The sequence below is a fragment of the Colletotrichum godetiae genome, assembly GCF_030913485.1.
Source record: "Colletotrichum godetiae strain CBS 193.32 chromosome Unknown BDP55scaffold_4, whole genome shotgun sequence".
In the NCBI taxonomy this organism is placed as follows: domain Eukaryota; kingdom Fungi; phylum Ascomycota; class Sordariomycetes; order Glomerellales; family Glomerellaceae; genus Colletotrichum; species Colletotrichum godetiae.
The window spans coordinates 712,000-727,264 of record NW_026851252.1 but is presented as its reverse complement, the minus strand read 5'-3'; the positions used below and the strand labels follow the sequence as shown (position 1 = coordinate 727,264).

Genomic DNA, 15,265 nt, shown 5'->3' with positions numbered 1-15,265 from the left:
TCACTCCTGTGCCTAAGCTTGTTATTGGTTAACAGCGTTGGTGTAGCAGGGTGTAATGCTCCAATGGTCTTTGAGAATATGATTTGTCGATCATCCGCCCTACATCATGATCGCTGATTCTTTCGCTGTCCTTTCCGCTATTCTGATACATGGGGAAGGAAGGCAGCTTTCCCTGTACTCTGCGGGGATGGAGGATGAACCGATCGCCAGTGTGATGTTCAAAACAAGCCAAGAGAGAACAAGACATGAGGTTGCATCTCTTGGCGAATCCAAAAAGCTTGATAGTCGTTACCGGCTACCGAGAAACATCCCCGCAAATCGTCCGAGACAAGCAATTGTACTGCTCTCTAGTTCCGTCGATCAAGTTATATGTTAGACGCGCATATAATCTCGTTCGAAAACACATCAGCTAATCATGGCTCCGCCCGCAATATACCAAAGACAATTATCGTGACCAACTTGGCAAAACTTTTACTCATTCTCGGTGAGCTTAAATGACTTTTTCTTCGGCGCTTATTTGGCAACATAGTTGATTCCGAAGCCCGAGGGTGGCCTTGCGGCAAATGTAACTCATAAGTCCGAGCTATACTCGTTTAACCATTCTCCCTGTTCCTCGACACCTTTCATCAACGACTATCGGACAAGAGAATGCACGATGAGCACACAATGCACCTCTGGGACTTCACAACTATTAGTGACCAGCGCGGTCTCCGTATATACTTTGATTGGGTTCTTCTTTCCAAGTTCCTCTTTGCAAAACTAGACACCATCCCACAAACATTCCGGTCAGGGGTCGAATAAATCATCTCAACTTCCACAACATGAGGCGGTACTAAAACACGACGGAAAGTTCTTCCGACCAAGCGCCCCTGCGACGAACCAGTACGACTCTCTTAAAAAAAAGTACAGGAGACTGACACAACACCATCACTACCAGCACTCCGCTATGACAATCCGTCTGTGCGCCTCGAGATCGTTGCTGTCGCTATGAATTCGAATTGATCCACAGGAGGCACATACGGCGCCATTGGTGGAAGGGGGTGGGCATCTGGGATGATAATATTTACCAAAGCCTTTCTCCCGTCGTACGGCGGCTTGAAGTATCTACAAGGTGTCGAGAATTCGACTCGTCAGCCAAACGAACGGAGAACAAAAGTCTAGAATGACTTGCGAGTACGAAGGCAAGGTTCGGTCGGGTAAAAAAAACTCACCGCGTGTCCCTGTAAAAGTGGTTGATGTAGAGTTCAAAGTTCGAGGCGGAACGAAACTTTGCCACCCTGAACTGGAAGGCGTCTGAACCGGCGCTCCAGCAGAGGACGCCGTTGCTGGGGTAGTTGTTATCGGGGCCCTGGTTTGGGGTGACGCCGTCCCATCGCCAGGCCGTGCCGCAATGTGCTCCGCTGACTTCCACGACGTCTTCCGTGTTGAAGTCATAAATGTCGACTTGACAAGGGGAGCGACCGCCCCGGAAGTTAGTCTTGAGGATTGCGTGGAACCGGGCCAGGCCACGCATCGCGCGGCTTGGTTCTGGTGATCAACCGGGCTTGATTACTACTCACATTTGAGGGTGCAAGTGTACCGCTCGTCTCCGTTCTGTTTACGACAGACGGTCTCGAGGTTGCTGAGTGTGAAGTCTTTCCATGGATACCGGAACTTGGCAGCTTCCTGCGTCTCTAGTAGTGGCAATGCTGGGACGAGAGAAAGTAAGGACAATAGAGGAAATAATGTGAGGAATCCCATCACGAGCGTTTAAGGAGACTTCGAGGATGTGTAATTGATTTGCTGGGAAAATATCTTAGCAGCTTTACGATGTTGTGAACTCAAATGTGCGTCTCTCAATGTTCAAGGATAGAACTGACATGATTCCTTGGGGGAGCTTTATAGAATCTCGGGAAGATAACCTGTGGCGCCCTTGTTGATCGTTACGGCGGTGGTATATCATATGCCCAAACCGCTCTTGGCAAAGTTGCCATCAAAGACGGACCACGACGCAAGAAACCGACGGTATGCCCACGCGGCCCGATGCGAGCATCCGTGGTTGTACGCGGTCATACACTACGGCAATTGTGGATTATACGAGATATCAACCGTAGTCAGATAAAACTGGAGGTATCACCAGAAAACGATCAATGAGGAAGACACAGAATCCATGGTATGTGCCTGAACACATCCTAATCGCTGTTCATCTTAAGCCACAGTCATACAGTTTCCCCCAGTAAACCGACTTCAGCAAGTAAGAAGAGCTGCCGGCGGTTCACAGAAGTTAAGTAGTCCATATGAAGCCACTCGTGATAGCCCTTGCCATAAAAACCCAGATATGGCCATTCACTAGTCAGATCTTCAGTGCGGCCAAAGCAGGGCGGCAGATGGCAGAGGAAGAGAGGCCCTCGAGTTGAACACACAAGAGGGTTACAAGAATGTTCATGACCATGTAGTGCCGTTCAGGAGTTTGATGGCCTTGTCACTTGTCACAACTGACGGTCGTGTCCGCTCGGCCCGCGGACACGATTGTCTTCCCTTCAATAGGAAGATATTCGAGGATGTGTATCAAGCCGAGCCGGTTCTGATCGTACATCTTCCATAGAATATCATGCGTCTTCGGCCAAGGAATATCGACGTATCAAACCACAGATATGCAACGGCAGATCACAGATGATTTTCATCGTGCTACCGGGAACGGCAAATTACCTCTCCGCCTGTCCCGTGCAACTTCGTCAGGACAGTGGAAGAGATGCCGCAGACATTTGTTTGCTTGATACACACTCTTTCCACTCGTTCCACCTCCAATACTCCACGGAACATCGGCACTCCTACAAGAAGCATATCCAGTCTCCTGGAAATGCAAGCTAGTAGCCTGATCAACTGCAGCCATCCAGCTGACGATCCTGCGCCCTTGAGCCGGAATGAGCGATCCTCTCAGCCGAATTCGGCCATCTACTCCCTTCCAGGAAAATCGAGTAACGCCTGCTAAAGAGCGGTCCTGCCAAGAGCAGCAAGCCAGAGACTGGCCGCCATCGTGGCCGACGCATCTTTGACGTGATACCGCTCGTAGTTTTTGAACGCTATTTACAGGGGTCGCTTGATGGCTCCTCTTCGGGTATGAGAGGCAGCGATCGAGCGGTGAGAAGCTTTCCCAAATATCCAATGAATACTCGAGGCTGGTTCTGGCACCACCTATGGTGTGCATGTTGTCGATCTCCGAGGTGAAGCCGTTAAGGCAGCACAGCTATCGTGAACTCGGTATTTCACTGGTTGCCTCGCGCATCGCGGTCAAACACCGGGCATCGTGTCTAACCGAGCCTGCTACTCCAACATTCAAAGCTAAGAATACCAGTCTAGGAGCACTCACACCGCTCTTCACGAAGCTATTTCGACTACGCGCCTCGCAATGGTATGGAGTGATCACAGCATTGGTGCAGAATATTCGTGTTACCTGTTCATGTAACTGCTCAGGGAAACAGCCTGGGTAACTAAGAATCGTGTTGCCTGCCCACGAGTGACCAGGATTGATTTCCAAAAACCCAACGGAACCTGTTGCCACGAGGACTGGAGGTTGGACGGTGGAATCTGGGTACAGGCTAATCTCTTCCACGGCTCCACCCGTGACAGGCAAACGACAGACGACGTCGCTGATGTTGGATGTCTTGAAGCAGAAGTTTGGCAAAGGTTAAACAGACTTCTCTGACAACGAGGCGCGCATGACGTCTTGGAGTTTGACGGTATCTACATGAGATGAGGACTTATTGTAATCTGCGATGAAAGGAAGGTAATCTCCTCCAGTGTCGGTATTTCCTCTGGTACAGTTGAAAACCTCGCGATAAAGTCGCACGTAATGGACTGCTCAAATGAGATGGTGCGTACTTGGCTATCGAAGCTAAGAACTCTGCCTCACCGAGGCCACTATCTACGATTCAGTACTGTACAAGCCACCTGCTCGTATTATTGGTTGGTCATGCGATGATGCTTGTGATTTTGAACTGTTGGCAAATCTGCTTCTCCGCCAGATTCAGCAGAGGCCTCTAGCAACCCGACAACTTGAATACTTGTACACCGCCTAATGAGCATGGGATGAAGAGAGATTTATGCTGAAATAAATCCTTCAGGATAGCCAGCAACTGGTCATCCTGGTGAACAAGCCAAGTACTAGGCTCAGTAAATACGGCTTGCTCTTACACGCGTAGGAGGCGGGAAGTTCTCCAGGAAGAAAACGGGGAAGAAAATAAATATACTCCTACTTACAAATTTGAACTTTGCTACAACGATATCTACACGTCCTCAGTGCGTTCTAGTAGATCAATCCTCTGCGTCATCCCTCCAACTCGCTGGCTCTGCTTCTGCAAATAAGGGAGAAAGGCTGGCCATTTGGCATCCCAGACAGCCACGCGTGTGATTGTTCTTACACGTAAGTCAAACATATATTCTTACACAATCGGTCGTCCTATGTATATGAACTTCATACTGGTATATTATGTGAAGACAACTCAAGGCGCAAGGCGACACGATAGTGCCAATACGACATAGAGGTGGCCAGGGGCTATGCCCGAGATGTCTACGACGAGCTTCAGCGTAACGAGACTCAAGCGGCCAAGGCTGCCCAAGATGCCGAGGCCAGGCGCGCGGCGCTGGTGGAGGATGGATGAGGCGGCGGCGGAGGAGGGGTATCGCGGACGTATCTGTAATGGCGGAAGGTGAGACTAGGAAGCAAACTGGGTGGAACGACACAGCCTCAGGATTTTGATGGTCTTGGAAAGTGTGAGGCATTTCTTATTGCCTTCCATCTCCAAAATCCTCATTGTCTTCTTCTACAAGCCCCCATTCGTCTCCTCATACACTAGACAATCCATCCCACCACTAAGCAAAGTGACTTAATCGTCAGTCTGATATACTTCTTCTGCCAACCATGCTGAAAAGAAGTCTTCCTAATATCAACCCAGAAGTAGGGGCTCAGTACTTGTCTGTTATAGCCTAGGCCCGCTCCAAGTTTGTCCAGAAAATCTGGGAGGACAATCAAATCTAGATCACCATGGCCCTTATCCATTACGTTCAGTCCCATATCATGTTTTGGATCTCGGTATGCTCCTCCAAACGGTCACGATATCTTGCTATGAAGTTCACAATAGCCCTGTAGAGTCATCGTCACGATTGCAGTGGCCTAGGACAAGCAGTGTAAATCCTTTTCCTGGACTTATCCCAGAAATTGATCCATTCCCACGGACACGCCTTCGGAAGCGGTGCTCTTCCTCACCTCACCATACGTCCCCAATACCAACCAGATCACCCGCATCACCGAGCTCTGACTAGCTAACACAATCTTCAGCATCCTCAATTTTCATAGCCGTTTCTCTAAGATGCTAGAAGACACGAGAAGCAAGACTCATCTCCTGAAACGGACCAAAGCAGCCTAGACCCAAGGCCGTCATGGCTCGAAGCGTCCACGACTCAACGTCTTACTACTTCCTTGACAGGCTCGAATATCTAACAAAGGATGGCAGGCCCCGCTGACTGATAGTATCTGCTGGGGCCGCTGAGTAAACCGCGGGCCGCGGACCACGGGGACTCAGACGGGACGGGACCGCATGTGTTCCGAGGAGATCCCTCAGGGCCTTAGTGACGCTCTGTGCTCTAGATTATACACATTGGAGGTATCAGTAGTGTTGGGTTGACTTTATCCTGGTCATTCGCCGAGTTCACTCCTAAAGTGTTGGCAGTGTCGACTTTCACATGTTGTCCTGGAACGCCTTGCGTCGAGGGGATCGCGAGAAGCGGTTATCTTTCATTCGAAAACGTCCATTGGACCATGGTGTGAACTACACATGATTGGTGTGCAAGCAAGCAAGGCTTAGGATGAATGTTTCGTATTCCCCATGGCGGTCCTTTGATCCTAGAACATTGCTTTCCTGCAGAAAATCAATACTTCGGCCGAGATCCCGGATCTATTGGACTCAGCCATGATGATGATTACTTGCATACCTTCACACCAGCCTTGCATGATGCATATGAGAAGGAGACAAGGTACCTTCGGCACCCCAAAGAATTCCGTTGAGACACAAGAAGTTGTTGACGACTAGGTTCACGGATACCATTGCTTTGCTCGTCACGACTCACGCAGAGAGCAAAGCTTTACACGGAGATATACCGGGCATGGAGATCACCGTGTCTCAATGCCGTCCACAGGCGCTTGCCTCACCAAATAGAAAGCTGGCATTTCCTGGGACTATACGTATCCGTGCAGAGAATAATTACTAGCAGCCAAATCATTACTTGATCTGCTGACTCCTCAGGGATCATCAACTCAAAAGAAAAGTTGGCATTCCGGCGTATCATTGTAGTAGGCGACGAGATCTGCGGTCCCAGCAGTCAGGCGTATCCGTAGAACATGGAGTGCTAAACCTGGTGGAACCCCTCCCCTCCTCCTGCTTGCCCCCCCTTTCGTTTGTCTTAGGTGAGGTGAGCTGGAAAGAGTCCGAGCCATCCCTGATTCGGATAAGTCCAGTTGCGGAGAGAGAAAAAGAGGAAGAGAGAGATTCGGCTCCCACCGCCAAGAGAAGCCCGCCCTCTAGGTGTCCAAGACTCCAGAATGGCACGAATGGACAAGTCGGATTCGCCCTCTCTAGGGTTGGGGACCCCCCTTTTTCCTTCTTGTCTGTTTCTCTCAGTACGACGGTGGCTATTAATAGACCACAACCATGCCAAACAAACTTTTTTGCAGAGGAGCTTGAAGCAAAGAGTCTCCCCTCCCACCCCCCCACACCCCATTTTTTGAACGAGACCCCTGCCGACATTGGATCGCTTGCAAAGGGCACTGCAGTTAGTGATTTGGATGAAGACGACGATGTGAAGATGTGCTGTTTTCTGCGTGGCGGCGTAGTAATGTCCTCGTTTGAATCACACTCAGGATGAAATCCGAAGACACGGGTCTTGGTCCGTTGCTCCAGAGCTACAAAGTAACTTTGTGGAATCTATTTCATCTACAGCAGAATGTCATTTCCTATGATTTAATCCAAATGACGCACCATGACTCACCCCCCGGTAGCTTCACTGCAAAAAGCACACGTGCTTGTAATTTGCCGTGAGCTGTACTTCGTACGGAGTATTCGTACCTACTGCTGTCAATGTGAAGAACCTTACGAATACTGAGCTTACTGTTAGCCCTATGGTCTCTCCTCCCAGTAGATTGACTACGTAGTAGTAGCTTCAACTTGCTCTGGAAGCGGCTCCACCTAAGCTCGTAGACCCGAGACCTGTCTGTCTGCCGGAGCTCATTTGCTCGGCTGTAAAGATAGCATCTTGCTATGAGGTTAGTTCTATTAGTTGCAGCAAAGAAGTACGATATCATGGCCACAGTGTTTCCTGGTTGTACCCTGAAAATAGCTCTGCGCGTCTAGAGGAAACAACCCATCGCCGATGATGCATAAAACGAGCCGGAGACTAGAACAACTGATAAGCATCTTGAGACGACTGAAAGACTGGAGCTTAGTTTCTTGCAAACAAGGCTTAAGAATTGCCAAGTCGGATTGATCATTATATGTGCCATGGCCTTTTCATGCTGCACACATGCTTGTTGATATGATAATGATACCAGCTCTGCGATATGGAGCTCAAGGGCGTAAAGCTGTCCCATATTGAAGCGGGACGCAGCATCGTGAGGTGGGGGAGGAGACCACACGGGCAAGCCTTCGCCGAGAATAAGGTGAGAGAGCTCCCCACTGCTCATTTGCACTTAAAGTGCAGAGGGGAGCACATGAAGAGAGACCAGCTCGGCACGCCGCACCTGGGAAGTTATACCCACGAACAAGGTTCCGTTAGGGCTGAGCTGTCCGAGCTGCGCCTGTTTGGCGGGGATAAGGTAGGTGGTATACACGTTGAATATTACATGGCTTCCGAGAAGAGTATTTCTAGATGCCCATCTCAAATTCTGTTGTTTGCTGTGAAATGTCGTCATTTCCTAGCTTTCCAAAAACGTACGCCAAAGCAAGTTGAGTCTGTCCCGAATACCAAGATATCGACGAGGGTTCGCATTACCTCCTGACTTGTTTTGAGATGGAGAAAGGCCGTAAGAGACGTGCGCCTTTTGACATGCATGCAGGGTAGACGTGAGTGAGTGCTCAATGCTATCGGTAATGCGTCGTAGCCCAATGCCTGGGTGCAAAGCCTAGGATTTGGCAACCCTCTCTGCTCCTCCCCCTCTGCACTGCACTGCACCGCTCAGCTCGGGCAACATACGGATAATGGGTGGTCCGCTTTCCCCGTCTACGCGTGCTGTTCGGGGCTGGGTGTCAGCCGCAGGGCCGCAGTCTTGTTGCGTGGTCGGTGATTTTGACAACGGGGATGCAGGCCAAGGGCCGGCTAGTCTGGGCTGGGTTTGGCCTGCTTCGTGCAGGGTGGCAGCAGCTCTCCCGCACTACCGAGTGGCCAAGAAGGTGACTGAAGACTAGGTAACGAGGATCTTGCTGCTGAACAGTGTAAGAAGTAGGGTCGTCGTTGTTGATGGGCGATGAATGAGCTCGTGGTTAAAATTCGGATGAAGGCTTGGGTAAAGTTGGCGCCCAACAATCTTTGAGTCTATTACGTCCGTCCAGTCTTGAGTTGAATTTTCGAAAAAGATCTGATGTTGAGAATGCCCGACCCAGTGCCATCATCCCATTAATGTTCAGATACATCGCTGGTGCTGACAGACGGCAAGCATTGGATAGCCTTGAACTTGGCTTGTTTGCCGCGAGCTCCGGACAGAAATACTGCATGTAAATAAGCTCAGAGCCGGAGCGAGGAAGACGTAGGATCTTGTGTCGTTTCTTTGACCGTTTCTCTCAAGGCTTCCTACGAATGTTGAAGTCCCCCATCCGATAAGCTCGTTTCATGAGGCATTATCTCGTGTCTGTAGCCCTTCCCTAGCGGGGAGAAGAAGGTCGACCGGCGAAAAGGCAATTGATCAGCCCTATCCTGGCGTGGGATCCTAACACGACACCATTCGCCTCTCCTCAGTCTGATTACGCCCCCTCTTCCACATTCCGCCCAATTTCATCGGGTTGAATCGAATTTACCGTTGACATCCACAACTGACCATTGAGCAACCCGCAACTCTCGCCCGTTATCGATTCGTTGTTCTACCGCTCATCGTTTGTCTTTGCCATCCCAGTGCTTGGCTTTCGAGGCTTTATCTTTGGGTTGCCGATGACGAGACCTCGAACGACGACCCCTGACGACGCGGATCGAAACCAGCCTGTGTTTCACCAAACGACCCCAGATCCCTCCCCCGCAGCAGCTGTAGCGTGTCGCTCATCGTCCCCCACGAGTGTCGAGCCTTAACCGCTGTTCGTCTGAAGAGAGGTAACCCCAGCCAGTAACAGAGGCAGCCGGAGCAGAGACCCGACAGAAAGACACGACGGAGGAGACAGCGAATCCCTCCAACCCTTCTGCAGCTATTCATCTTTGGCTTGCGATTGCTGGTCAAGAATGGGATAGCGTTGCACACCAGACAGACAGCCTCCATCAAAGTAGCCATCGGCAGCACCCTAGCATCAAGCCATCAGCGAATCCAGCTCTCCCTCCAGCTCGCGAGGAGTATCCGTACGGCGACCTAGGTTGACTTGTGCACAGCCCCAAGGAAGCCCCTCCAAGGAACCCAGACCTAGACGGGAGACCCAGTCACCCAGCGCGGCATCCGCTTCTGCAGGTTGTGTAGCCAATCCGAATCAATCCATCTGTTCTTCTGCCTGTTGCTCTGGTGGTGGTGCTTCCTTTGGCGGGCACCTGCACACGTAGGTTAGATTGAACTTGGGTGAGAAGTGGACAGACAGGGTCTCGCAGACGCAGAACCGCAGGCGCAGGCGCAGGCGCGCAAAAAATAGGAACAGGGACCAGCAGGACGGGCTGATCAATCTCTCATCTTGCCATCCTCTTGCTTCCCTTTCTTGCTTGCCGCTGGCTGCTAGCTGTCATTGCTTCTGCCACTGCATCTCGACCTTGCACATCGACGGACAGACAAGATTCGAGCCGACATTTGACTGAGCCAGGCTGAGCTGAAGCGAACGAAGCCTGTCCTGCTACGTTGCTGCGTACCCCCGGAAGCAAGCAAGCAAAGCTGCGCGTTCGGTCCACCATCCGGTCTTGTGTATCTGTCTGTCTCTGCTTTCTCTCATTTTCAGTCAGTTCAGTCAGTCAGTCAACCCACGGGCTGTGCCGTTTTGGCATAGGACGATTGATCTGCTTGCTCCCTTTTACCCGCAGTGTTCAGTGGAGGGCAAGCGTCCCAAACAAGCAACAAGGGACAAAAAAAAAAGAGACCTACCAATAAACCAAAAAAAGAAGCCAGGTTGGACTGCGGCGGCTGCGCACAACGGCATCACAGTGTTATAATGCCGGCCTTCGGTCGCATTGGAAGGCACCACAACCGCTCGCAGCAAGCACTTGTTGATCCGGGCGGAGAGGTTGCTGCTGGATCGGGTTCAGGCTCAGGTTCAGGTTCAGGTTCAGCGATATCACATCCCACGCCTGGTCCTTCTGGTCCTGCGCTGCCTTCCGGCCCTGCTGGTGCCGCCGGTGTTCCTTCCTCCTCATCTCACTCTCACTCCTCCTCCCTCGCTCCTGCCTTGAGCGCAGGCACTGGCACAACCACGACCAACAACGCCGCCGGCGCTAATAGTCTCAATCAAATTACCCCCCATTCAGCCTCGTCGACCGCCTTCAGCTCCAGCGAATCCTTTGACATCCACCCAAACCAGCTGGCTGCTCATCAACAACATCAGCTCCAACAGCAGCAGCAACAGCAACAACTCCTTCAACAACAACACCAGTTACAGCAACAAGGGCAGCAAGGGCCATCTCCACTGCAGCAGCCCCACGATTACCATCCTCCTGCCTCGACCTCGCGCAACTCCCTCCTATTGCAGCACCACAATCCACCCATAGCTGACTTGCGCCAGAGGAGTCAGCAGGATTACACCGACTCCGTCTCCCGCTCCCAGTCACAGCGCTACCCGCCCGGCGTGGCCCCCTACTCCAACAACGCCAAACCCGGCGCTGCATCTAGCTCCGTCGACAACCTCAGAACTTCCGTCAACACCACTTCATCTGCTCCTCAAGCAACGTCGCCTCTTCCGCAACAGCAACCCGCTCCCGTCCCCGAAAAGCGATCCGCACGAAAGCTGCTCAGGAACATTTTGGGCGGATCGGGCCGCGATCATCACAACACCCCGCCCCCCAACCTACCCCGCCAAGTTCCTACGATAACACCGGTGGTCTTGCTCGCCGACCGTCCAAAAGAGTGAGCAATCCACCACCTGCAAGAATTACTTTGTCCCAGCAGCCGTCCCAGCAGTCCTTGGACCAACAACCTGCCGACTGGCCACTTTCGGCACCTCACCAACAACCCTCCCCCTTACAGGGCGTCGGCGAGACCGAGGATCACCACTTTGCACAAGACCCTAACAGAGACCCTCGTCTACAGAACCCCGATTCCAATCGCAACTCCATTCGCTACGTCCCGACCGACTTCGACAATACCCCCTACGAAGAAGCCGACTACGGAGATCGCCAGCCACAGCAGATCCCGACCTTACAGGAACAGCACCAACACGGTCAGCAGCCTGCTTACGACCCCTCACAGCAGCAGTACCAGCAACAATACTCCAACCAGCAGCCTGGTCAGTACCAAGCTGGACCACCCACGATCTACACTAGTCACTTGGGTGCCGGTTCGCATCAGAATCCCGAGACTGTTTCCCAGCTGTCGCATGAATCACCCGTCACTGATTCAGACGCTCTGTCGGCAAACGTACATTCCAACCAAACCTCCCCCGCAGTGAGGTACGCTGTACAAACCACAGACAGCCCGCTGCCTCCCACACTCCCCCCTGCACAGCAAGGAGGACCTCAAACCCAGCAGCAGCCGCACCAGCAGAATATGACCCCTCCCTCTGGCGGCCCTCCCCCGAGTAGACGATCCCAAGAGACAGAGAAGGCATTGCGCAGTCAGGTCGACGCATCTGCAGGCCCTCCTCCAGGTTATAGACAGAGTCAGATCATGCCTCCTACCACTGGCAGCGCCAACGCTGCCTTCCGGCCTGGCGGTGCTGCAGACTCTCGCCAATTCGAAGGCGCCACCGGAGAGCAAGGCCGGAACAGCCCACAGCCATCCAACCCCGATCGCGACGGCACAGATCCCGACAAATTCAAGGAGCTTCGTAAGCAGTACATGAATGCTATGCTAGAAGTGTACTGACAAGTCCTAGTAACTAAGTATAAGAATGTTAAGCGGTTGTACTTTGACGGCAAGACACAGATCGACAATCTCAACTCTCAAATTGAGGTCCTTCAAAATGCAGTTGCCAATCAGCGAATGTCACAGTCACGGACTGCCCTCGACGACAGCGAGTACATAACAAGATTTAACCGTCTGAATGGTGCTATCAACAACCTTTCGTTCAATATCAGAAAGGACTGGCGTACAGTACCGCAGTGGTTGGACATGTTCGTCAGCATTGATGCGCTCAAGACCGGCAAGCAGGAGATGACAGCCGTTGGTCGTGCTGTCATTACGAGGTGGATTGTAGAAGAGATCTTCCAGAAGTGCTTCCACCCCGGCCTCGACATGGACCTCAGCCGGCAGCTGAAGGAGATCGAGCTCAACATCCGCCGCTTCTCGTACACGATGAGCAGCCAGGAAGAGTTCGATGCCTTGACAAATAAGGTCGTGAGCTGGCGAATGGCCACCTTGGAGGGTCTGCAGAGAATTCTGAACTCCCCAGAGAGTGCAGACAGCAGGGCGAACTTCACCCAGATGTGTACAACGAAACTCACGGCGACACTTTTCCAGTACATGACAACTCCTGCGCCACTTGGATTTGACGGCAGCGCATCCATGATTGTCGAGTTGGCAGTAGGTATCGCAGCCAACCTGCCGCTAGAGAGCAGAGATGTTGCCATCAATTATCCCTTGCCGGGAGACCCGATTCAACTCAACATCATGGAAGTTGAGAAGACGCCGCTTCCACCTCTGGAGATTCAGAAAGCCGAGGGGGAAGCAGAGGCTGAAGAAGGCGACAAGGACAAGAGTGGCAAGAACCAGCGGGCGGACAAGACCAAGAGCGGTATGTTCACAAATATACTCAGCGGTGGACCGCAGGCCGGCCGCAAGGGCAGCACTGCGTCGTCAATCGTTGGCACAAGTACTGATACCGCCCTTCCTTCAGCTATCCCCCCCAAGGACAACAGCACGGTTCGACTCGCGGGCTTCCCAGTAGTGGAAGTTCGGGGTCGCCAGGTTCTTGTCAAGGCAACTGTTTGGGCACTTTGAAAATGTTTCGGGTGAGCCAAGGTTCAGAAGATATGCTCCGGTGACTTTGCAGCAGTCCACGTGGAGGGGCAGGATTTCCAGTCGAACTTGCTGCGTTAAGAGCGTGGAAGGAGGTCCACATGGGTTGGAGGACCTCAGCCGGAAGGAAGGGGACAGGAGTCAACCATCAACAATGCGGATGGAAAGGGGCGGAACTCATGACTGAAGTTTCACATTCATACCAGGAGGAAAACTTGGATGCCTGCTCTCTATTCAAAACAGAGAGCCTAGATAGTCTCCAGGGTACCTTCACAAGTTGCTTGCTTTCTTGCCGTTCCTCACAACCATTCCGTTCCTGATTCACGACCTCGTGCTGCCAAGATAGCCGCAACGCACTTCGGGTTTGCGGCTCGAATCCCCCTTCGGCTCGATCAGGACACACGATGCGCCGTCGAAGGGGCACTGCGGGTTGATGTCAGCTCTTGCAACTGGAGATACTGCTACATCCGTGATATTCAAGGAGGGTGTTACAGACTCTATTGTAGTCCGCCGGACAAACTTGGGCATCTCGCCCTGTCAAGTTGCATTTGTTGCTCATCTGTGTACAAGTCTAACACAAACCAACATTAGCCCAAAGGTAAGGACAAAATGGGGGGATTCAATCATCGTTATGTTGCTCCGCGATTGCCTTCAAAGTGACTTACACCTCTGGTCCTGGTCTCTTCTTGGCCTGACGTCTGCCGCGCTGCGAGATGAATTTGACGGCGGTCGTTGTGGTGTGCCGGGGCGACGGCGCCGCTCGCGCTGAAGGCTACAAAAAGCAAGAGGACGAAGCTGAGGAGGAGGTGGGAGTTATACATGGTTGCTGTTGTTCTCACGAAAAGTAAGTAGCCTTGGGCCGCGGAAAAGGTGCGGCAGCTGAGTTGATGTTGCGGTTCTGCCTCTGATCGATGGATGGCAGAAGTCCGCGACGGGGTTTGGATTATTGATTGTCGTACGCGTGATTAAGCGAGCGTCGAGGCCTGGACTTTTACCGGTTTTTAGAAAGGACTCTAAAAGTTGGCGATAGCCACGAAGGAGGGGAGAACGAGTGGATGGAGAGAAGGGGCGTCGGGTTTGACGATTTGCGCTGTGTCTCTGTATATGAACGAGCCTCACGACACCAGACGAAACGTCACCATTCTTTCTTTCCCCCCTTCCCCAAGCCCCTCCTCTCTGTCAGCAGCGCGCGGTCGTGCTCTCTATACATTGGATGAATGAGACGAAAAACTATCACAGCAAATACTACCTGTGTGGCGATGCTTCTTCTGTACGGGCGAGCAACATCGGAGGGGGGAGTCACCAGGCACGCGGGTTCCCTGTAACACAGACCTACCTCTCTCTATCTCTCCTTCAGTCATCATCGCCTACAGCAGTGCATTGTTTTATCTCACCTTTGATCTCTACATGTGTACAAATCCACCTTACCCCCTTGGCGCACATGGCACAATTTTGCCCTCGAAACGGTTTTGCATTCTGCTTCTTGCGGTGAAAGTGCCTGTGGTAAGGAAGGGAAGAGAAGGAGAGGCTCGTGTGGGTGCAGTAGCTTGTCTGGTGTACCTTGTATTACGTATGTTTCTTTGCACCGCACCAACCAATTCGGAAACGTCAATGCTCTCTCTCTCTCTATCATGGCTTCGCGACTGTACCTTACTCTCTACTGTATTATCGTCCCTCGCAGTGGATGATCTGATCCTCAGGGAAGAAGAGATAGGTAGAGCTAGCTACCTGTAGTCAATACATTGTGATAGGAAGTGCTATTTGACTATTCATTCATCTCAAATACAAATCAGTCATACCCTTCTCTCATCAGATCCTACCCCGCAAGTGCGCTCATAACGTTCTTTGGATTTGGGGTTTACTACTCCCCAGTTCACCCAACCGACCAATGTTGAGCTGAGCTGCCAGATGCCAGAACCATTGACCCGACCGTAACTTTTACCGATCAACCCC

General features: G+C 52.0%; 5 protein-coding genes across 5 annotated transcripts; 2 read left to right on the top strand and 3 right to left on the bottom strand.

Moving 5' to 3' along the window:
• Nucleotides 1-832: 832 nt before the first annotated feature.
• BDP55DRAFT_627024 (uncharacterized protein) lies at nt 833-1,740 on the bottom strand (the record flags this gene model as incomplete). Its single annotated transcript, XM_060571701.1, has 4 exons — nt 833-869; nt 1,021-1,104; nt 1,212-1,443; nt 1,560-1,740. 4 exons carry the CDS (start codon nt 1,738-1,740, stop codon nt 833-835), a joined length of 534 nt encoding a protein of 177 aa, XP_060435044.1.
• Nucleotides 1,741-7,591: 5,851 nt separating this feature from the next.
• Nucleotides 7,592-8,435, top strand: BDP55DRAFT_627023 (uncharacterized protein; the record flags this gene model as incomplete). The annotated part of the gene is made up of 4 exons (XM_060571700.1): nt 7,592-7,690; nt 7,727-7,846; nt 8,087-8,097; nt 8,210-8,435. 4 exons carry the CDS (start codon nt 7,592-7,594, stop codon nt 8,433-8,435), a joined length of 456 nt encoding a protein of 151 aa, XP_060435043.1.
• Nucleotides 8,436-10,355: 1,920 nt separating this feature from the next.
• On the top strand, nt 10,356-13,520 carry BDP55DRAFT_751071 (uncharacterized protein; the record flags this gene model as incomplete). Its single annotated transcript, XM_060580632.1, has 3 exons — nt 10,356-11,263; nt 11,287-12,182; nt 12,231-13,520. The coding sequence occupies 3 exons, from the start codon at nt 10,356-10,358 to the stop codon at nt 13,292-13,294; spliced, it is 2,868 nt and encodes a 955-aa protein (XP_060435042.1). The 3' UTR covers nt 13,295-13,520.
• Nucleotides 13,521-13,633: 113 nt separating this feature from the next.
• BDP55DRAFT_627021 (uncharacterized protein) lies at nt 13,634-14,133 on the bottom strand (the record flags this gene model as incomplete). The annotated part of the gene is made up of 2 exons (XM_060571699.1): nt 13,634-13,846; nt 13,978-14,133. 2 exons carry the CDS (start codon nt 14,131-14,133, stop codon nt 13,634-13,636), a joined length of 369 nt encoding a protein of 122 aa, XP_060435041.1.
• On the bottom strand, nt 14,015-15,097 carry BDP55DRAFT_262445 (uncharacterized protein). Its single transcript, XM_060566345.1, has 3 exons — nt 14,707-15,097; nt 14,562-14,644; nt 14,015-14,295 (listed from the first exon to the last, which is right to left on the bottom strand). Exons 1-3 carry the CDS (start codon nt 14,943-14,945, stop codon nt 14,126-14,128), a joined length of 492 nt encoding a protein of 163 aa, XP_060435040.1. The 5' UTR covers nt 14,946-15,097; the 3' UTR covers nt 14,015-14,125.
• Between the last annotated feature and the right edge of the window lie 168 nt (nt 15,098-15,265).

What these genes read in the sequence shown, in the direction of transcription:
- BDP55DRAFT_262445 (XM_060566345.1), bottom strand. Translation starts at nt 14,945, where the DNA reads ATGATAGAGAGAGAGAGAGCATTGACGTTTCCGAATTGGTTGGTGCGG. An exon ending in TACACATGTAGAGATCAAAG is followed by an intron (nt 14,645 to 14,706) that starts GTGAGATAAAAC and finishes AGAGAGAGGTAG; the next exon opens with GTCTGTGTTACAGGGAACCC. An exon ending in GAAGAAGCATCGCCACACAG is followed by an intron (nt 14,296 to 14,561) that starts GTAGTATTTGCT and finishes GTAAAAGTCCAG; the next exon opens with GCCTCGACGCTCGCTTAATC.